Raw genomic sequence first — 23022 nt, 5'->3', positions numbered from 1 at the left:
TCTCAGGCCAAGAACAGAGGTGGGGTAGGCATTTGTAACATCCTTAGGCCACGGCTTAATTCCTCCCTGACTCCACATTCTCTTCTCTCCCTTCTACCACTCTCCTTGCTGGTGAGAGATGATTTGACAGCCAGCTGTTCTCACCTTGCCCTTGTTGGCAGTGGATAAAAGGTGTGTGGGATGTTGGTCACTCCTCAGCTTAGAGAGATACATAAAGATGTGGCCTATAGTCCCGAGTGAAGGGCTCTGAGTACAGCACCTAGTTGTGGCACACCAGCAGGCTCTGGAGAAGCCATCTTCTGTCCTGGCAGTACCACGCTCCAGTCTGCAGCCTCAGTCCTGGGAAAGTCTTCCCGGTATCTGAAACCAAAATGCCAGTGCCCTTGCTGCAAGAGAAGGTAAGTAAGCTTCCAAGATAGTGGCTCTGCATCTATGTTTGCAGCTCAGTGTGGGCTTGTAACAAAGTAGTTGTTGGTAAGAGAGTTGAGAATATCTTGGAAGACTCGGTCATCTCGTTAGTGTTTTACTGATTTTCAGGATTTGGGAATTGAAACTCTAATTTGGGAATGCCTGTGTGCATATTTGGTTATTATTGACATAAAGTGGGAGTAGAGGGTGCTTCATTTTAACAAGTCCATGTATGCATACAATCTGTCTTTTCTTTCTTTCTTTCTTTCTTTCGTTTTTGCAAGCTGGTCTTGGGATGAAATGACATCTCAATGTAGTTTTGATTTGCATCACCCTAAAGCTAAATATATTGAGAACTTTTCATATATTTATTGGTCATTAGTACTTTTGAAAAAGTGTCCATTTAGATCATGTGACTGATTTTTTTGATTATTTATTCTTTTGTTGTTAAGGTTTTTGGCTTCTTATATATACTCTTAATTCTCTGAGGGATTAATAAATGGAAAATATTTCTCATTCTGTAGGATGTATCATTCCTTTGGTAACTCTTTCCTCTGCTTTATAGAATCTTTATTTTATTTATTCATTTATTATTTTTATTGTAAAGATGATGTACAGAAGGGTTACAGTTACATAAGCCGCGTTATGGGTACATTTCTTTTTTGTTTGGTTATTAGAATTCATTTTTTTATTGTCAAGGTGATGGACACAGGAGTTACAGTTACATCAGTAAAGTAATAAATACATGTCTTATCTACTTTGTCACCCATTCCCTCATGGATAGAAGCTTTTAACTTGCAGCAAATTCATTTGTCAATTCTTGCTTTTGTTTCTGAGTTTAGAATACAATTCAGGAATCTTTGCTTAGACCAATATCTTGAAGTATGTCCTTATGTTTACTTCTAATGAACCAGCACCGGGCTATTTCTCACTTTCTATAAAAATCAACACAGGACAGCCACTGGTAGACCACACCTACAATCCTGTCTACTCAGAAGGCTGAGATTGGAGGATCACAGCTCAGTCAACTTGTCCAGGAAAAGTCTGTATGCCTCTGATCTCCAATTAATCACAAGAAAACCAGAAGTGGTGTTATGGCTTAAAGTGGTAGAGCGCTAGTTTTGAGTGAAAAAGCTCAGGCACAGAGCCCAGGCCCTGAGTTCAAGCCACATGAATGACAGAGAAAACAAACCAAACAAAAAAGTGAGAGATAGGAATGTATCTTCAGTCTTACACATGTGTATATTCAGCTTTTTCAAAATGGGTTTTGAATCTTTTCTCAAACTTATGCTTTTGACTGTAGATATGTGACTGTAGATGCTATAGAGCCATAGCATATTTTAATTAGCTCTTTCTCGCTCTCACTATGAGACGCTTATCTCCAACAAACTACCAAAAAGCAGGAAGTGGAGCTGTGGCTCTATGAATAGAACACTTACCTTGAACAAAAAAGCTTTGGGATAGCACCCAGGCCCTGAGTTCAAGGCCCAGCACTAACAACAACAACAACAAAAAGAGGTAAATGTAGTTGTTCTCAATCTAAGTTGCACACTTTTGGATGGCACATGCTACTGTCAGGCTTAATGGAGGAATAAAGTGGGCTGAGGAGAGGTAGAGAATTCCCAGAATGGGAGTGCATAGTCTCCAAAATACAGTCTATTCCCATTTTCTGTTCCATAGGGTTTGCTTGTTGTCATTATACAGAGTTTTCAGATGTGTTATTGCCTCAGATATGGGATGGAAATGATAATAATGACAATAATAAGTATTATTATAATACTAACAATAGGGACAGATAGTGATCATACTTATTTTATGTTGGTTAAAATTAGTTTGGGCAAGTTCTTGATTTTCTGTTTGAGTGGTCACATGAGGTCCTGTTGAAAGGCAGCTCTTCTGTTTCAGAGGCTTTTTGCTACCATACAGTTGATTGATCAAGGTCCTTTTGCCTCACTATTATTGCATAAGTTTAGGGCAAAAGCCCAGGCTTCCGGGGTTCCAACAGAGTATACCATGACGCCTACCCAGACCACCAATCAGAGTCCAGTACTAGAAAAGGGCAGAGAAAGGCAAGGGCAAAGAAAGGATTATTAATCAATGTAGCAACATTGGGAAGAACAGATAAAGAGCTTCAGTGGTACAAAATATACTGACAAAACCGGAGATTTTATAGGAGAGGAAGACAAAGGCGATGTTTGTTTTGTACAGAGCTAACAGAGAAGATAATCATAATTAGATCAATGGTAGGATGCATCATCGCCTAATTTTCATTCTGCAAGGGGTTCTGGAGAAGCTAGTGTTACTGTCATCACCTGAGAAGAGCAATCTTGATGCCATAAGCTGATTATCCCTGTTCTGGTGTGAAGCCTCACCACCATAGGTAATTGTTCTCTTTCAGAGTGATTTCACCCTGAGGTGATCTGTCCTGTGAGGCTTGCTGCTGCTTGGGGTAGTTTTGGTTCCTTGCCATGTAGATGTTGGTCCTGCAGTCTGTGGTTCCTAGATCCAAGATAACTATGGAAGAGAGTGACTCAAGAGAGAAAATAAACATACAAAATAGAGCTAAAGAGAGAATAAAAGGAAGTTAGTCTCTGGGTAAATGGTACCTGCTTTCACTACTTCATCCTGTTCAGAAGAATCTTCCTTTTGTTCAGAATATTCATGCTATATATGTTACCCATCTGTATGTCATGTGGCAATTATCTTGGTTATCAGATTGCCTATTACAGTGGCACACTTTTGTATATAGGGTTTGATACTAGCTGTAGCTTCAGGCATCTTCTGGGGTCTTGGAACACATTTCCTGTGGATGAGGAAATAGAGTAGTGTAATTGCCATTGATGCTAGTTCTGCTTGTCCTAGAGGACCCAGTCCTGTTTCTCTCACAATTTCTGCTCTTGATGAGGACTTGTCAGCAACTTGAAAACCTAAAAGGTCACATGATCTCTTATCCCACAAACTAACCAGTAGCATGAAGCCTGGAGTTCACCGGCTGTCTGTGTACTCATGTATGTGTGAGCACACATGCGTGTACAAGATGCTGTGGATTCAACCCAGGGCCTGCTAGGCAAATGCTCTGCCTCTGAGCTATATCATATGCATTTTCATGTCACACTAACTTTGGACTCAAAGCAAAACGCAAAACTAACCTATCATGAGGTAAGTGCAATAATGAACAGAGTTCAACAGAAAGGAACTTACAACCCTCCAGGCTCACTGAGAAGAACAGGGCATCTCAGTGTGACCACCAGCCTATTCTGTATCCCTCAGCATTTCTTAACTGAAATCACTATGTTTTTCTGAAGTCATTTATCTAACTATTTACATGATTTACAACACATAATCTGTCATACTTTTTATTTTTTAAAGGAATTCATGGGGGAAGTAGTTTCTCATTGAAAACGTGAATCTGAATTGTGAAGTAAGTTTATTTGGGCACAGCACAGTCTAACCACTGCTAAATGGAACCCAGAGTAGCCAAAGGAGCAAACTAAACTTTAGTAGACTTGCAACAAATACAAGAATATAGAAATACATTAAATATTCTGTGTTTCTGTTGGGACAATAACTATAACTTTTTGAGGTGGGGGAGAGCAAAAAGGTTAGGGTAGGGTAGGTCAATAACTGGGTTTGTTCTCAGGTCCTTGCTAGGGAAGTGTCTTACCACTTCCGGAGCTCCACTATTCCAGCCATGCCTGTGTGGGATACAAATTATGTGCCAAGTAGAAATAAGGCAGGATCTGAAAGTTAATTCACATTCTCATTACCAGAAAACTATAGTAAGACATCTAGTATTTAACTCAATAAAACATCCCATTTTTTCTGGCATAAAAGTTTGACAATGCTACTATAACAACCCTTCTTAATAAAGTTTGTCTTTCACTATTCTTCAATGGTTGTCTTTGCACTTCATGTATGTGTAACATTTTGATGAAAAGAAATGGCATAATCTTAGGTGCACAGGCACATCTGTATTTTTAAGTAACGATGGTTTTTAAATAGGTGGATAGTGATGTTAAAAATTCTTTTAATCAGGGAGCAAATAAGTGATGCAGAACTACCTAAACATCTGTTTCCCACCCTACACATTTTAGGTAATTAAGAGTGCTAAAGTGTTTATCAACATTCATTCCAAGTGAAGTAAGTTACTGCTTTTGCACATTGTAGGAATTAGCAAACAGTGACTATTTTTAATACCTGTCATGTTTTATAGTTAATGTCAATGAAGATTGTATTTGGGAGCAACTAGAGCACCTGAGGCAGGAAATTCTTGGGCTTCCAGGAGTTTGTCAGCCTGGGCAGCATAGACCTTATCTCAAAAAGACCGTTGGGGTAGAGCCCTTGCTTACTATACACTACTCACCAAACAAAAGGTTGTGTTTTGGGTTTGGAAGTGTTTTAGTTTTGTCAATCCAGTCAGTTCTTGGACAGAAAAAAATGATTCTAAGAGTGTATGGTGTGATATTCTCAACTTACTTTATCATATCTGTTTTGGTAAACAATTATACTTTCCTGCCTGGTGTTTGTTCATTATGCCGATGCAGAAGTACCATCAATTAATCTTATATTCCTGAACTTTTAAAAGAAGCTTTTGAAATGTAGCTCTCTAAGTGGAATTGGGACACAGTAGAGTTTTGGTTCAGTGTCCATGAACTACGTTGAGTTGCTTTTGTAAGCCCCAAATGGGGTGGTTGTGGTTGTGATCAGCTATTGAAATAGCTGATCCTTAGTCATTCTGTTTTGTTCTTCGCTGTGATGATATTGTAAAGTCCATAGACAGGAACTTTTATGTGTAGTGAAACTTTAATAAATTCCTTTTGGTATTTATCCATCTTCCCTCACAAGATGACGGAATGCTCTGGTCCCACACATCATTCATTGAAAGTAGATAACTAGAGTTGTACTCAGGGAACTAGTTCTTAAGGTGTTGTTAAGAAGAGATTTTATCACTTAAGATGATAACATTCAGTCAATTTATGATCAGAAGCAGACTAGCCCAATTATGTCAACTTTTTTTTTTTTGGTCAGTCATGGAGCTTGAATTCTGGGCCTGAGTGCTGTCCCTGTACTCTTCAGCTCAAGGCAAGCACTCTACTGCTTGAGCCATAGTGCCACTTCCTTATGTCAACTTTTTAAAGGATGTAATGGCTGTGACCCATTAAGACATATATACTAAGCTGGGCACTGGTGGCTCACACCTATAATCCTAGCTTCTCAGGAAGCTGAGATCTGAGGATCACAGTTCAAAGCCAAATAGGGTAGCAATGTCTGTGAGACTTTTATCTCCAACTAACCACTCAAAATTCAGAAGTGGCACTTTGGATCAAAGTAGTAGAGTGCTAGCCGTGAGCAAAAAGAGCTCAGGGACAAGCATTCAGGCCCTAAGTTCAAGCCCCATGACTGACAAAAAAAAAAAAAAGAAGAAAAGAAAAGAAAAAGTAAAAAAAGATCTTAATTTCTGATCTTTAAGGAAGGTATTAGCCACTCAGGAGTTATACAAGGCCATGTATTTACTTAGGGTTTGTTCTTTTTGTTGCTGTTGTTGTTTTCTTCTTTTCTTTTTTTTTTTCTTCTTTTTTTAAAAAATTGTGAAAATACTGTACAGAGGGGGTACAATTACATGGGCAAGATAATGAGAACATTTCTTTATGTTGTTGTTTTTTAACCAGTAAGATTTATAAATAAAAATCAAAGTATATGCCTGTTGCCATTTTAGGGTTGACAGTATTTCCTTAGCTTGCCAGTGTTTAATGTTTGAATATTGAAGTAGCTGATCCTTAATAATTCTGTTTTGTTCTTTGCTATGATGATATTGTAAAGTCCATAGACTGGAACTTTTATGTGTAGTGAAACTTTAATAAATTCTTTTGCTACATCTTTAAAAAAAACTCATTAAGGAAAAAAATGCTGGCTTCTGATATGTCTGATACTAATTTATATTGTTTACCAAGCTGTAGTGATTTAAGAATACTACTGAAAAGTGAAATTAAATTGGTTTATTATTTTAAATATGGTGATCTTACATCAAAATGCTGTAGGATGATGTTTTGTAAGGCAGGGAACTTCTTATTAGGCTGAGGGGAATACACTGGAACTTCCAGTTTTGTGCAAAACTTTGTGTTTGGAGAATTAGACATTTAGACATTTAGAATCAGACATTTTGAGGAGTGAATGCTTTCTGGCTTGTATGGTCTCAAGGCTCAGTGCAACAATTTAGCCTAAAACAATGGCTTTCCATATCCTCTGTGTGTGTGTGTGTGTGTGTGTGTGTGTGTGTGTGTGTGTGTGTGTGTGTGTGTGTTTCTTCTTTGACAGGGATCCCTAGATGCTAAGTTTCCTGGCTCAGGGTGACTTGTGGGCAAGGGAGACAGTTAAGAGCTTCAAAGTACTTCATGTAGTGCCATCCATTGGTGAAAATGTGAATTGCAGTTTGAGTACCAACTTTTGTTTTGCAAGGTTTAAAGAAAATGCAGTCACTTGAGTTCTACCCCTTCACCTTGAGGTTTTACCACCATCTACCTGCACAACTTTGAGAGAATTCCTTCTTTTAATTTCGTCACCTAAAGCACTAGGGCAAGGTCTGTGCCTCTAATGTACCCTAACCACAGTGCAGCACAGAGCTCAGTGCTCCCAGTCACCTACCAGCCATCTGCTCTCTCCTCACACACTATGCTCTCTCCTTGTAGATCTCTGATTCCTCTACAACCACCATCATGACGCCTCTTACTATGGACCTGCAGAATAAAAGAGAGAAGCTGAAGAACCTGGCCCTCCACTTAGTAGACGACATCCGCCCTGAAATGAAAGAGGACATACATGACCCCACCTACCAGGATGAGCTGGGCCCCCCACCGAAGCTTGAGTATGTGTGGAGAAACGTCATCCTCATGGCTCTGCTGCACCTGGGAGCTCTTTATGGGCTCACCCTGGTTCCTGGCTGCAAGGCCTACACCTGGCTCTGGGGTAAGCAGCTCCCTTCATCCTGAGCCAGTGCCCAGGTTTTTCCCTAATCTTTCATGAAGTGCAGTCCCACATAGGGCAGTGACCCCACTAGGGTTTCCCAGCTATTTATCTTGTTCCTGAGAGCCTGATGCAATTGGGATCCACAGAGGACATCATCCCCTCTCAGTCTGGGTTTTCAGCTATTTCTCTTTGTTTCCAGGGAATCTGACTAGTCTTGGAATGGAACCTAGTGTCTTCTTTCCAAAAAAAAAAAAAAAATAGGAGGAGGAGCAGTCCAATATGAGGGGACTCTTATACAGCTCTCTTGGAGGGTATTGAGGAGGAACCACTGTCACCTGAGCCTTTTAGATATTCCAGGTAGTAGGATCTGATCCCTGGGGTGTGTCTTGGTAAATCTTTCCAATGCCCTGGTGAAATACAACCGATATCTCCAATCTTCAGGAAAACATTTTTGAGTTTCAAGTAGAGGGTAAAAGCACAAGTTTAAACTATGTTTCCTCAGGTACCTGGTTTCATCACTGCTGAAAGGATCTGTCACATCCATCCCAGGGGACCACGCAGAGGCAGGCAGGCACAGGAGAAAGATTATTACAAGGTTTATTAGAGGAGCCATACTTGTCCCAGAGAGAGAGCACATGGCAGCCTCTGCTATCTAGGTAGCAGCAGGGTCTGGGGTAGGAAGTGAGGTAGATGGGAGCTCAGGTGGGTATGGGTAGAAAGAGGGAGGGACCAGCTGTATGGTGGGAACTCCAGGGCAGGAAGGGGCTCAGGTCTGGAAGAAGCTGAAGACCAAAGGTGGGCATAAGGCTTACAACTACCATGGAAGCAAACTTCACCTATAGACCAGAATAAGTTTGTGTAACGGGGAAGAATTCTAGAGGGATAGATGTATTCTTTTCCATGTGTACTCAAAGAGCTTGAGCTGTAGCATCATGAATCCAGAGGAAGAATGGATTTTATTCTCCAACCCTTCTGCTCAGGTTCATCAGCTGCAATACCCTTCCAGCCAGGACACTCCTTGTAGGCCTCTCAATTCCTAGTTTGACCAGTCTGTCTTTAGCAACCTGCAAAATGCACAGGGATCATAATGCCACCCTAATATTAAGCTGATGCTGGCTCCCCTTTTCAGTGTCTTGCTTTTGTGAATTTGCTGTAATTTGGACAGAAATTGGTACACAAAGCTAAAATGCTAACCTAGCCTACTCAAGATCTGGGGCCTTTTAATGAGTGACTAGGCTTACCTAATGTCTGTGGTGAAACGTGGTATCAAATTTCCTCTATGGTTAAAAAATAAAAAGATGGGTAGAGGTCATAGCTTGGGCATTTTCTCCTCCCACATGTAGACTTTAGGTGATTTTCTTGTTTTATCCAAAATGAAACTGAAAATTTTCAGATTTTGAGATGTCCCTGTACTTTTGGAGCTGCTCAGAAAAAGCCTTCAGGCAGGGCTGAGAAGTATTTCTCTTCATTGTTGTTGTGGGGGTGGGGTGGGGCTTGAACTCTATTCTTGGGTGCTGTCCCTCAGGCTTCAGCTGAAGGCTAGCCCTCTACCACTTGGCCACAGCGCCACTTCTGGCTTTTTCTGTTTATGTGGTGCTGAGGAATTGAAACCAGGGCCTCATGCATGCAAGGCAAGCACTCTACCACTGAGCCACCTTCCCAGCCCCTGAGAAATATTTCTGACATCATTGAAGGTTTGAAAGGTTAAACCTCTGCAGTCTACTTCTCAGGGCAAATCTACAAGATGTTCCTTCACCATCAGAGTAGGCACTGACAGTTCTTCCTTGATGACAGAGAATGAATACAAGTGACTTCAGCTGGGTACATGATAAATAATAGAATAGGCACCTAGTGCCTGGGCTCTGGTTCCAATTCTGCTGCTACTGGGCATTGCATGTTCTTTCAGAACCAATATGTATTCAACATGAAATAAATGTACATGCTCTCTTGGCTCTGAGCTGAGAGTTTCTGCTTTTCCTGAATCCAGGTCCTTCCTTCTTGATGATTATAGGGCTCTGAATTCACTATACTTCCCCTAATTACACATGTAGTATTGTATGTGGGAAGATGGTATCAGTCACTACATGGCCTGGCCGCATGTCACCTGGGGTCTCAATCTCAGATCTGAAGAATTGTGGCCAGAACTTTTGTTAGGATAATACTGATCCTATGGTATGCTTGGGCATCATGAAGGACAGGGTAAGATGAAGGAGATAGGGGGAGAGGAGAGAAAGCTGTTTAGAAATCTCTTCTTGCTTCAGTAGAGCAGGACAACTTATAAAGTTTGTGGTGCCTTCCATGAAGTTCTATAACCACAGACAATCTATTGTTTCAATCTGTTATCCCAGTGTAAGTCACAAATTTTTAACCAAGGTCTCATCCTGTCCTCCTAGTGTGGTTGAGTAAAGGGAAGGATGGATATGCCAAGGAACCCTTTACCCACTAGAGATCATGTGTGGCACCTCCTGAGCCAGCAAGCCTTCAGGATAGCAGAGAAGGCAATCACGGAGTTCTCTAGAACTAAAGACGGTGGTTCTGGCATCACAGGAATGTTTGACATACCTTACCTAGCTGTATTCTCATCAGGTGCTGAGAATTCTACTGTTTTGTTTTGGTTTGCCTCTAATTATTTTAAATTTCATTGTAAAGGCGATGCACAGATGGGTTATAGTTACCTAAGTCACATAATGACTCAGATAATTTCCTTTTGGTCAGTGATACCCCTTATTCTCTTCTACTGTTCTATCCTGGCAGTTTTGCTGTGCTATGTATTCAGTGGCCTGGGCATCACAGCAGGGGCTCATCGCCTGTGGAGCCACCGGACCTACAAAGCACAGCTGCCTCTGAGGCTCTTCCTCATCATTGCCAACACCATGGCATTCCAGGTGAGCAGCTGGCAGGGCTCCGCTCTGTGTCTCCATCCTATCAATGATCCAGGATAGAGTGAAGGGAACTGGCACCTGGAAAGGAGTCCCAGCAGGTCAGACATGGCCTTTGTCAGTCTCATCTGGTCACTTCAACTGGAGTCACTGAGAAGGAAGTAGAGAGGAAAGGCTCACAGGTATATGGTCATATTTCTTCCAAGGTCTATTGCCGCGGACCGGCTCTGTCGGGACGACGGAGGACACCTAGTGGAGGAACTGAATAGGTGGGGAGATGGCAAACAGACAACTCACACACAAGAGGAGTGAATGCTGAGTGCGATTTATTGCAGAGGATAACAAGCTTTTATAGCAAAAGTCTCCATGAGAAAGGGCAAAAGGTTACACAATCTTGCTGCAGGGCTTCATTCTTGGGTGGTCACCAGCTGGTCACCTGATCTTGTTTTTTGGATGACGAGCTATGACAATAGGCACTTGTTCCAGGCTTTACCTCTATTTTTAAGAAATACAATAGGTGATGTTTATCACCTATTAACCACTAACCAGAGCATATGGGCAAGGTGCTGAACAGAAAGGCATGAACTCTAGTACTTCATAGTTACTTTTGTTTAGTTTTGTACTTTATACGTTTCACATCTTTTTTAAGCAATTGTGCCTCTTTGCCATTCTTTAGAGGGTCCCCAATTTGTGGCCAAAAATCATGATATTCAGTATACTTAGTTAAATCTGGCCATATATCAAATTTAAGCTCATAGTGTCTTTTCTGTAACCTTTTCACATAATCGTTTACTCTTCTCCATAGAGGCCTTAACTGTCTCATAAGATCTTTCTTGTTCCTTCTTTGATAGTAAGCAACAAGGAGGCCTAGATCTAACAAGTCTCTCAGTAAATGAAAGAGAGTAATAGGAAGTTCTTTCTCCTAAGTAGTTTACCCAACTGTTGCCATCCTTATTATACACATCTGTAAAAGGCTATGGATCTGGGGGAAGTCTTTGGGGTCCTCTAGATAATGGAGGATCCCACCATTTTCCTCTGATAAGTCATTGCCACCTTTTATCTACCAACCTTTTTAGGAATCTTATTTAGCTTTGGTCTAAATATCCCTCTACATCTTTCTTATCTACAGGATATCTATATGAATCTATTGTATATGCTTTAGGATTAAAGGAAAGTCTCCAGTAGCCATACACTCTTTTTGCTCTAGCCGTGCCTACAGCTTCTTGTAAATCTCTTACAAACAATTCCTTCTGCTGAAGTGACATCATGAAACCCCCAATACTTTTATATTTACTTATGATTTGTCTAATAGCCTTCATAAGAGGGGCTTTTAGGGTAGCACTTAACTCTGGTGAGTTAGTCATATTCTCAGGACACTCATCGGATGTTGGAGTCATCAACACTTTAAAGAAAGAGCCTTGAATAAGGGAACATTGAGCATGAGTAAGTAGAACAAGCAGCAGGAACAGTAAAAGATTAATAGGCATTCCAATATAGTGAAGAAAAGAAAAACAGGAACAGAAACACATCTTTCCCAGGGGCTTGCCAGCCTTTCCAGGAGGTAGGCCTCTTTGAAGCCCCATTCTCAGATCTGAAAGCAGGTTTCCCATGCTAAGCAGACTCCACCGGAGTAGGCGTGGAAGTCTATGTTTTATCTAACAGTATGATAACTGTGGTCCTTCAGAATAGAGGACCATAGTATAAGAGCCAGGCCCTGACCTTGGTTTCCGGGGCAGTCAGTGGACACTAAACTTAAACGTTAACATGAATATCCTAGGACTCAACATACTGGGTTATGTGGCACATAGTCAAGAAGTTTGTTGTTGCTGATATCTAGGGTGAGGACAGTCAGACACTGTTGGATCATATTGGTTCTCCTAGACATTCAATATGCTGAGATCAGAGAATCATAGTTTGAAGCCAGACTGGACATTAAAGTCTTTGAGATTCTTTTTTTTTATTGTGAAAATACCATACAGAGGGGTTACAATTACATGGGCAAGATAATGAGTACATTTCTTATCAAGCATTGTTGCCTCCTCCTTTGTGTCCCCTTCCCATTCCCTCCCATCTCCCCTCTCCCCCCCTTCCCCCGCCCCGTGCCAAAGTTGTAAAGTTCATTGTTGGTTGAACTCTGGGCTTGGGCACTGTCCCTGTGCTCTTCAGCTCAAGGCCAGCGCTCTACCGCTTGAGCCACAGTGCCACTTCTGGTTTTCTAGTGGTTTATTGGAGATAAGAGTCTCAAGGACTTTCCTGCCCAGCCTGGCTTTGAACCATGATCCTCAGATCTCAGCCTCCTGAGTAGCTAGGATTACAGGTGTGAGCCACCGGCGCCCGGCTAAAGTTCATTTTTTGACATAAAAGGGTCCACCTTTCCCTCCACAAATTATACCTACATAAAATACAGTGAAAACAGGGGCTATACCATGGGGGAGGGAAGTCTTTGAGATTCTTATCTCCAATTAACTACCAAAAATACAGAAGTGGAAATGCGGCTCATGTGGTAGAGCACTAGCCTTGAGCAAAAAAGCTAAGAGGCAGCACCCAAGCCCTGAATTCACAATCCAGGACCAGATCATGCATACACATGAGCTAATACTTGTGTAGCAATGACTATATGCCAACAACTATGGTAAAAAGATCATATAAGGCAGGTGCCTGTGGCTCACACCTGTAATCCTAGCTACTCAGGAGGCTGAGATCTGAGGATTACACTTCAAAGCCAGGCTGAGTAGTAAAGTCTGTGAGACTCTGATCTCCAACAAACCACCAGAACACTGGAAGTGGCACTGTGGCTCAAGTGGTAGAAGCCTTGAGCTGAAGAGGGAAAGCACCCAGGCCCAGAGTTCATGCCCCACAGCCAACAACAACAAGAAAGATGATATCAATTAACTCATTAAATCCTCACAGAGGTTGTAGAAAATAGATGCCAATTTTACACCTATTGTACAGTGAAGAAAATGAGTCAGAGAAGTGAGGCAGACTAACCTAATAGTGTTAACTAGGGATGCCATGCTAGCTAAATCAAGTACTGAGATTGGTTCAGCCAACAAGCTTTTCACAGAAAGATTAAGGTAATTAGGGAAGGGGAACTCCCTAGCTATAGTTGTTATATGAGGCATAATTTAGAGAAGAGAAAAAAAAAAAACCCTAATTAGTCTCCACTGTCCTGGCAAAATCTGAAGGGCTCCCTACATATGCCTAATCAACCTGCCTGCACAACTTCTCCTTGAGGCTCTCAAGGAGGCAAAGGGAAGGAAGAGACATGTTGACATATTTTGGAGGGATGGATAGACTCTCTGAAAAGACAAGAGGGCCTATGGAAATGTGCTTATGATCATGACTACATAGTTATTGTGTTGGGTACTTATCACCTATCAGGATGAAGCTTCTTGAAGCTTTATCCAGAGAGCAGCACCTTAGGTTCCATAACATCTGGCTTGTACTCTGTGCTCAGGGATTTCACTCCCAAGAGTACCATCTCTTCATCATAGCCTGGTGAAGAATTGCAGTTCTTGGCTAATGAAACTCCTTGGGTACTGCTACATAACCTTCAGTGTTATTCCTGTTTTGAAACTGGAAGTTGATTTTCCACACTCGTGTCAGGAGCAAATGCTGAGAAAAAGGCTGGCCCATATGCCCTCCTTGGAGGCAAAGTCCTGGGAACTGTGATGTGAGGCTGAGAGCTCTGGGCCCTTGCAGGTATTGGGGCACTCCAATGCTCCCGAGAGGACATCTCTCTTCAGGCCTGGTTTCCTCCTCTTCTGTCCCTACAGACTTACGTGTATGAATGGGCCCGAGATCACCGTGCCCACCACAAGTTCACAGAGACTCATGCTGATCCTCACAATTCTCGCCGTGGTTTCTTCTTCTCTCACGTGGGTTGGCTGCTTGTGCGCAAACACCCAGCTGTCAAAGAGAAGGGTGGTTCGTTGGACCTGTCTGACCTCAAAGCTGAGAAACTGCTCATGTTCCAGAAAAGGTGAGGAAGGGAGGATAGCACTGGGGTGTGGCCTTGGAAATGTGAATTTAGGACATGTAACAATACCTGAGTAATTTCCTCAGTTTCCATATTCAAAATTTCAAAATTATCATTTTGACCATTTTTATGGTCTAAAAGCCACATCTATGTTTTATTCTTCTGTTCCTTTCTCTCTGAGCTATTTTAATGCAACCAATTAAATACAATAAATTTCACTGAAGTAGGATTGTCGGAAATGTACAAATGAATGTGTCTGACATCTTTCTTTTGAGCTTTTCACAGAGTAGAGGGATAGGGCAATTACCCAAAATAACCGTTACACAAGGCAGAACATTATCTGTACTGGGACTGGTACAATGTAAAAACAACTTGGTCAGTGAGGAAAATGAGGTCAAGGTGCATGAACAAAGTATGACTGAGCTGACCTGCAAAGAGAGACCATTATGAATATGGATGAATAGAAAGTTCAAACAGAAAGCAAAGCATTTGCTAACTCATCAATCAGGTACCTGAAACAGTCTTTCTGCTTGAAGTTTATGGTATGACATGGAAAGAAACTGAAAGGTAGACAGATATAGCCCTGGTAGAGTCTTTGATGTAACTTAGGATTCATTCAATCATCAACAGAGAATCATAAAAGATTTTCCCGCAGCCAGGCATGCTTTGAAGAGGCCACTCTCAGGACAAGTGAAAGTATCATTCAGGCAGAGAGATGAAAAGTGGAAACACAAGATATATTTAGGGAGGACTCAAGCCAGGGAAGCAGTGGAAGGATGGGCAAAGGCCTTGATGTAGGACTGTCAGTGATATCAAAACAAAGATGTGACTGAGGAACATAGGCAACTGACTCTCTTGCAATGTCAATGGCTTTTGTCTACCTGGGACTGAAGGAGACAGGGTCTCCTGAAGGAGAGACCTGCTCTGGTCGCAGATACTGAGTATACCACCTGAGTGTACCTCCTGAGGGAAAAGCAGAACAAAGAACTAAGGGGTGGTAGCAGGAAATGAAGGCATGACATTTACCATGCTTTCTGCCAATGACACTAATGAGCAAGAGAAAGGCATCCAAAGTCAGACCATTTAGGGAGTAGAATTTTAATTTGGCTGATGTGGTTGTGATGTGACCCTGCCTGTTTGATGAACATTAGAAAGGACAAAATAAAGGCATTCCCAGGGAAATGGATGGAACTAGAAAAAATCATTTTGAGTGAGGTAAGCCAAGATCAAAGACACAAATGGCACATGGTCTCCTTGATATGTTAAATCCAAAATGCAAGGAGATACAACAAAGTAAACAGGACGTGAGAAACAAAGGACCTCCACTCATCTTTTTGTGTCATTACTAAATGACCCAATGTTGTTGATCACATGTATGGTATATATGTGCACATCTGAGGGAAGCTAGGAGGAGGACACAGAATCAGAGGGAAACAGGAAAACATACAACAGAGGGGCCCAGCAGCTGCACTGGACATTGATAAAAGTGAACTAAGCAATTCAAGGGCAGCGATGGGAGGGAGGGAGGCAATGAGAGGGAAAGAGGGAACAGCTTACATTAAGCAAAAGGAAAGAAATGTAGGTATCACCCCATTTGGAAAAAAATAGTTGTATTGTTAAAGTTTGTAGAGTTCATAGGCTTTATAGATCATGATAATGACAATTCACCTTATGAAGGTTAAAATGTGTTTGTGAATTTAGATAAATATCACTGTCCCACAATATTTTAAAGTTTACATAATCTATCTCAATAAAGAAATTAAAAAAAAAAAGTTCAGGGACAGTGCCCACATCCTGAGTTCAAGCCGTAGGATCAGCACACACAAAAAGAAACAATAATGCATTTAGAATCAGGACATGATATTCTTATCCTTTTCCTCTGCATGCCTAATGGGAAGCTCTCAGAACATTTAACATATCCATAAAGCATTACTTAAAAAGTGAGAGGACAGGGGCTGGGAAGGTGGCTCAGTGGTAGAGCGCTTGCTTTGCATGCCTGAGGCCCTGGGTTCGATTCCTCAGCACCACATAAGCAAAAAGAAAAAAGCCAGAAGTGGCACTGTGGCTCAAGTGGTAAAGCACTAGCCTTGAGCTGAAGAGCTGAGGGTCAGTGCCCAGGCCCAGAGTTCAGGCCCTACGACTGGACCCCCCCCCCCAAAAAAAAAAGTTAGAGGACAACTCTGGCTTCTCAAAAGCTTTTCCATCCATTTGCTTTGGATTATTTCCCTCTGTATTCACAGTGTAGGAGGGAATGCTGGGCTCAGCCATGAAAGACTGAGTAATCCAGGTGTGTGAGAAAATCCTCTGTCCATACTCTCACTGTGTGGTCTCTCATGTAGGTACTACAAGCCCAGTGTCCTGTTGATGTGCTTCATCCTGCCTACACTAGTGCCCTGGTACTGTTGGGGTGAAACTTTTCAACATAGCTTGTGTGTTGCTGCTTTCCTGCGATCCGTTCTAACACACAATGTGACCTGGCTGGTGAACAGCGCTGCTCACCTCTATGGATATCGCCCTTACGACAAGAACATTGATGCCCGTGAAAATGTCCTGATTTCACTGGGAACTCTGGGTAAGTCAGCAGTGTACAACATGACCACATTCAGTAGTGTGCTGATTATAGAATTTGGTTAGGAGCTGGAAATACAGGTAAGTCTGTTTTTAAGACATTTTGTATCTCAAATTATTCACCACAAAACTAGTGAGTACAAAATGGAGATAAACTTGTAAGCCATGCAACAAGTTTAAGGCAAAAAGCTGGGGTGGGGGGTTGGGAAAGAACACTTCCTCCAAATCCATTTCCAAATGGCATGCCTATTGAACCTTTCTAAACTTTCTTTTCTCCAATCACCTCTAGTCTGGGCTATAGTCTTTGTTAGGTTTAAAATAAGAGGTTGCTGAGTAAGAACCACACCGTGCACGTGGTATTCAGGTAAGGGGTAGGTTTATTCATCCTTCTGGCTGGAGCCAGGCCATGTTGGCCCTCCACGTGGCTGGAAAAGGCCTGGGAAAGAGAGTGTCTGGCCTGGGCTTAAGCCTTATCTAAGATAGGGGTAGGGAAAGGTGTGGCCACCTTGAATCCAGATGTGACCTCAGCGGATGCATATGTGACCTCTTCCAGGTGTGCCAGCTGCCTAGGTAACGCAGGTACTAGGCAGAGACTTTGCTGCGAGGTGCGCCATCCTTACATTCCAGTCTTTCAATAATCATGAAATAGGGCATGGATTCTCTCTGGCTACTTCCTGCTGACAAGAGGTGTCGACATTAGGGGTAAAAAGCTTTAATGTGGTCCCCTCCCAGAGAAGGCAGCAAGCAGCAGACATTCCTTGGTAGGCATGAGTCCTTAGATGAAGTCTGGAGAAAGTCTCATAAGGCATTGAGGGGTTGGAAAAAAAAATACTAGAGAACAAACAAATGTCAAGAGGAAGGACTTGGGGCTGAAAATGTTGGTAGAAATGACCCTAGCTACTTCTGACATCTTGTGACTAGGTAGAGGAGAAGTCAGATAACAAAGGCAAGAATGTAAATTCCTGTCTAGTTAAAAGGTACTCAGGTATGGACACTAGATGGGCAGGCTTCTTACTCCTATTGCCCTCCCGGCTCTGGTTAATTTTGAAAGGGCAGGCACAAAGTGGCTGATGTGACATCATCTCCTCTTCCTCTCTCCATGGTCCCTTCTTCCCCAGACTGGCTGAGTCTAGGTGCTCATTGTTGGGATGGCTTGTCCCAGTTAGTGTTCATGGAGGTTTGAACTCATGGCCTGGGCACTGTCCCTGAGCACTTCTGCTCAAGGCTAGTGCTCTACTACTTTGAGTTACAGTACCACTTCCCATATTTACTGGTTAATTAGAGATAAGAGTCTTGAGCCATGCTTCCAGCCTGGCTCTTTGCAGGTTAGTTAGGAGATGGAGTCTCAGGGATTTTTTTTTTTTTTTGCCCTGGCTGGCTTTGAACTCCAATCTTTGCCACAAAAAAACCTTTATTATTTCCAATTAAAGCAATAAGGAGATCAAATAGAATAAGTAGAGCTTACCTGGCCCTTATCAAGAATTGGTTTTGGGTTTTGCCTTTTTTGTTGGGTGTTGTATATTCTAGTACTGACTACGTGGTTCTAAAATATTGGGCATAACTGTGCTAAGATTCTCATCACATCTAACAAGTTTTGTCATTGCAGAATATTTGTTAGTCAATTCTTAATAAGGACCAGGTAAGTTCTACTTATTCTGTTTGATCTCCTTGTTGCTTTAATTGGAAATAATAAAGGGTTTTTGTGGCAAAGACTAGAGTTCAAAGCCAGCCTGGACAAAAAAAATCTCTGAGATTCCATCTCCCAACTAACCTGCAAAGAGCCAGGCTAGAAGCATGGCTCAAGACTCTTATCGCTAATTAACTAGCCAAACACTGGAAGTGGTACTGTAACTCAAAGTGGTAGAGCACTGTATCTTACAGTCTTGTTTTGGGCAGATGTTACTAATTAGAATAGTCAGGGTAATAGGGAGACCAGTAAGATGAGTATTTTATATTTACTGATTCTGTAATGTGAACTAAGTTTATATACTTCAAGTATGCTACTGTGAATGAATGGGTAATCTCCTTGCTATGATTTCATATGCTTTACTCAGCTCCTTCTACCATCACACATGTTTTAACTTTGATTTGCATTTGAAATAAATCACTTAGGCTGGATAGTTCTTAATTTTCTTTTCCTTCTTTTTTTGTGTGCCAGTCCTGGTGCTTGATCTTAGGACCTAAGCCCTGGCCTTGAGCTTCTGCTCAAGGCTAGCATTTAAAACACAGTGCCACTTCCAACCTTCTCTCAGTAGTTTTTTGGAGATGAGAGTCTCATGGACTTTTCTGCCTGGGCTGTCATTAAACCATAGTCCTCCCATCTCAGCCTCCTGATCATCCAGGCATCAGTACAGGTGACTAGTATAGGTGTTTTTACATTTTTATACAAACATGATCTGGATTGAGATGTGTCCAGCATTATATACAACTATAATGACTGCCCCCTAATTTCAACTGCCTTATGAAAGGCTTTTTAAAATCACTGCCAGTCTCCTACTTGGTCTCTATTGCTACTCTCTTCTGTCTACCTGCCCTTTCCGGCATTTTATCCCACCCCGACTTTGTCCAAGCTCTGTTTCCTGCTGTTCTAATTCTTTTGTTCCTTGAATCACCGCTCTCAGTCACATTTTCTTCTCTCTGACCACACTGGTCTTCCCTTAAGCCTGCATTGACCTGCCTCTTCCTTCCAGGTTGCCACACATGATCCATCTCCTTTTCAATCTGACACCTATAGGACTAATGAATGCCCACTCAGGGCCTGGCTGTGAACACCAGTGTGAAAGTTAGCAGTCCTATGCCAGCACACTTAGCCTTGGACTTATTTCCCAACATCCAGCCTGCTTCTTAGTTCATACTATGGACCACCCATGTACAGAGTAATGACATACCTTCAGTGTCCTAGCTGAAGGCTTATTTGGCAGGACTTTATCACTAGCTTGCTATTTAGATCATTCTCACTCTATATGGAGCACTTTCGTTGTTGTTATGTATTTATATATACATTTATTTTTTGTTTGTTTGTTTAATATGTATATTTTAAGACCATGTCTGTAGGAAACTGTAGCCAAGCTATGAGACCTAGAAAGGGTTAAGAGATTGGAAGGCCATCTCAAACAGCCAAACAGCTGCTCTCCATCCACAAAAGATCAGTTAAGGCAAAACAGAGGTCCAAGTTCCTACCATAGGTGTGACTTGCTTTGGCTCTAAAAACTGAGACCTTGGAGATAAGATGAAAGTCTATTGTAATGTTGGAGGGTTTATTGCTTTCCTCTACTTCCTAGGATTAGGAAGTCAATTAACATATGTATGCAAACTCTCTCTCATGTTAGTAATTGTAACTTCAAAAACAGATTGATACCCTAGTCTCTACATATGCCTGTAGTAACCTGCCCTGTACTGAACTGAATCAAAAGACTTGCTAATAGAATCTAGGAACTGGTGGGCTGGGGAGGAAGTTTAGGTGCCCTGGTGCCTCCTTTTCTTTTTTTTTCTCCTTTCTCAGTTCATAGACCTGGTATCCCCTGTGCTGTTCTAGGTCCCAGTTAGTGACGTGTCTCCTTATATAACCTAGATGAGATAGGAACTCAATTTCTCTCCAGGGCTGGGATTACAATCATGAACCACTATGCCTAGGTTATATATAGATACTTTCATCCTCAAAAAGCCTTATTTTATTTATTTATTTTTCATTTATGTCGGTCATGGGACTTGAATTCAGGACCTGGGTGCTGTCCCTGAGCTCTTTTTGCTAGTGCTATACCACTGTAAGGCTAGTGCTATACCGCTTAAAGCCATAGAACTACTTCCTGTTTTCTGGTAGACAATTGGATATAAGAGTCTCAAGGAATTTCCTGCCCAACTGGCTTTGAACTGTGATCCCCAGGTAGGATTACAGGCCTGAGGCACCAATACCTGACAAAACTATCTTTTAAGATGCTTCTTACAGAATGTTCATCCCAAGAGTTTTCAGAACTTCTGAGGATGAAGGGAATCTCTAAGTGTTTTCAGAAGGTTCTGATTTATCAGCACCTCTCATCCCAGGCTCAAAGGTCAGAAAATTGGAAGCACAGCTGGGAAGGTGGCTCAGTGGTAGAGTGCTTGCCTTGCATGCATGAGGCCCTGGGTTTGATTCCTCAGCACCACATAAGCAAAAAGAAAAAAAAACGGAAGTGGCGCTGCTCAAGTGGTAGAGCACTAGCCTTGAGCTGAAGAGCTGAGGGACAGCACCCAGATTGATTTCAGGCCCCACGACTGGACCCAAAAGAAAGAAAACGAAAGAAAGAAAGAAAGAAAGAAAGAAAGAAAGAAAGAAAGAAAGAAAGAAAGAAAGAAAGAAAGAAAGAAAGAAAGAAAGAAAGAAAGAAAGAAAGAAAATTAGAAGCACAAACAGCCCACTGTGAACCAGCAATGTGTGAGTAATCTCTACTCCCAGTCTGGACTTCCTTTTCTCTGACTTATGCCTGCTGTTCCCTAATCTCCTCCATCTCCTCCACCCCCTACCCTGCAGAGAGTATGACCTCAGTGGGGAAGGTGTATTGCTTACTCGCCACTGTAGGAAACACAGTCATTCTTCTCCCTCGGTCCTGCCTTCCTCATCAAAACACATGCACATATGCACACAGCCTGTGAGATCTCAGGCCAGTACAGCCGAATCTCTGATATTTCACACGGTATTTCCTGTATTTTCTCAGAAGAGCCTGCTTCTTTCTTGATACTCTGAAGATCAGTTCCCCACCCCCCCAAATCACTCCCAATCCTGGAAATTTGAGTAGAATATCTCAGCTCAATCCTAAGGATGCCTCAGAGGACATACTTTAGAGTACAAAACATTGGGTTTGCCATTTACTCAATACAGCAAGATTCTCCAAGGTTCAGAGGACCTGCTAGGTGAGAAGTGTTCAAAGATGACAAATCGCAAAATGCTGAGTCCCTAACTGCTCTCCTTGCTTCTCTTCCAGGTGAAGGCTTCCATAACTACCACCACACCTTTCCCTATGATTACTCTACCAGTGAGTACCGCTGGAGCCTCAACTTCACCACATTCTTCATTGACTGCATGGCTGCCATTGGGCTGGCTTATGACCTGAAGAAAGTACCCAAGGCCTCCATCTTGGCCAGGATTAAGAGAACTGGAGATGGAAGCTATAAGAGTGGCTGAGGTGGTTGTTCCAGGCTCCTTGTCCAAAAGCCATCTGATGAGATGCTCTGATTATTAACTACTGATTAATGCTTTATTAATAAACTACTGAGCAATGCAAAAGGCAATGACCTAAATCCATTCTAGTTTTCTTGTAAACTACTCAATTTGAAAGGCAATGATTCTCCTTTATGATGCTATATAAATATCTGTATCTTCTTTTATGTTCATTTGCCTTATTGCTTAGTCCTTATTTCCTGTTTCTCCTTTATTTTTACCTGCCTCCCAGCCAAGCTGATGGTCTTGTTAGCTAGCTTTGTTGAGAACAAGTGGTTAGTGTCTAGCCTCCACTGCCTGGCTGCCATTTTAGTGTCTAAATCTCTCTCCTTGAGCTGTGCTTGGTCGAGAAGGTGGCTCGTGCTTGAAATATGGAAATTGTTGGCTCATTATCATCAGCCTGTGTTTTGTTAAATGGGAGCAAAAAGTGACTTCCTTTGGCATAGAGCTTGCAAAGCAGGGAAAGTACCAGGAAAGACACTCCATATGCAGTTTTATTCTGAGTCAGGTTAATCTTCAGAAGGAAATAAGCCAAAAGTCCTGAGATCAGATCTAGTAGTCTGTATAGCAAAGAAATGGACCCCTCCACATAGTGTGTTTTCTTTCTCTCCTGACTGAGCAGGCTATGGTCAAGTACAACAGCAAATCTTAATGTCTAAATATGCCTTGAGGTAGAAGTATAAAAGGAGCATGTACTTAATATGAAAAATAGTCTAATACTTAAATATGAAAAATAGTTTCTGCTAGGAAGGATTTTATTTTTTGTTCATAGCAATCAGATTTCTTATTGCATAATTCAAGAAGTCTTCAGATAGAGCATTTCTATAATTCATGAGCACAGCCACATGAAGCAACAATGTATGATTTGGCCATCCAAATTCTGTCATCAGCCTGTACTACCATCTTCAGCATATCAAGTGATCCTCTTATAGAAATAACACAACTATGACATTTCTAAACAGCCAGTTGAAAGGTGGTTTCCAAAGGTGGAGTTGCATCAATCAGAATACAGATAGAAAAATGTATATACT

At 41.8% G+C, this 23022-nt stretch overlaps 1 protein-coding gene across 2 annotated transcripts; it reads left to right on the top strand.

Annotated features, from left to right (window-relative positions):
• Window positions 1-302: 302 nt before the first annotated feature.
• Window positions 303-22026, top strand: LOC138807915 (acyl-CoA desaturase 1-like). Of its 2 annotated transcripts, none has more exons than XM_069993753.1 (6): window positions 303-398; window positions 7095-7371; window positions 10126-10256; window positions 14027-14232; window positions 16569-16801; window positions 21756-22026. In XM_069993753.1, the coding sequence occupies exons 1-6, from the start codon at window positions 372-374 to the stop codon at window positions 21953-21955; spliced, it is 1074 nt and encodes a 357-aa protein (XP_069849854.1). In that variant the 5' UTR covers window positions 303-371; the 3' UTR covers window positions 21956-22026. The 2 variants fall into 2 exon arrangements, with proteins under 2 accessions (XP_069849854.1, XP_069849864.1); XM_069993763.1 differs by lacking the exon at window positions 303-398 and adding an exon at window positions 2699-2788.
• Window positions 22027-23022: the final 996 nt, after the last annotated feature.

Source organism: Dipodomys merriami, unplaced genomic scaffold (genome assembly GCF_024711535.1).
Source record: "Dipodomys merriami isolate MVZ:Mamm:240054 unplaced genomic scaffold, mDipMer1.0.p SCAF_102, whole genome shotgun sequence".
In the NCBI taxonomy this organism is placed as follows: domain Eukaryota; kingdom Metazoa; phylum Chordata; class Mammalia; order Rodentia; family Heteromyidae; genus Dipodomys; species Dipodomys merriami.
The sequence above is the reverse complement of the archived record's forward strand: the minus strand, read 5'-3'. Positions and strand labels throughout refer to the sequence as shown.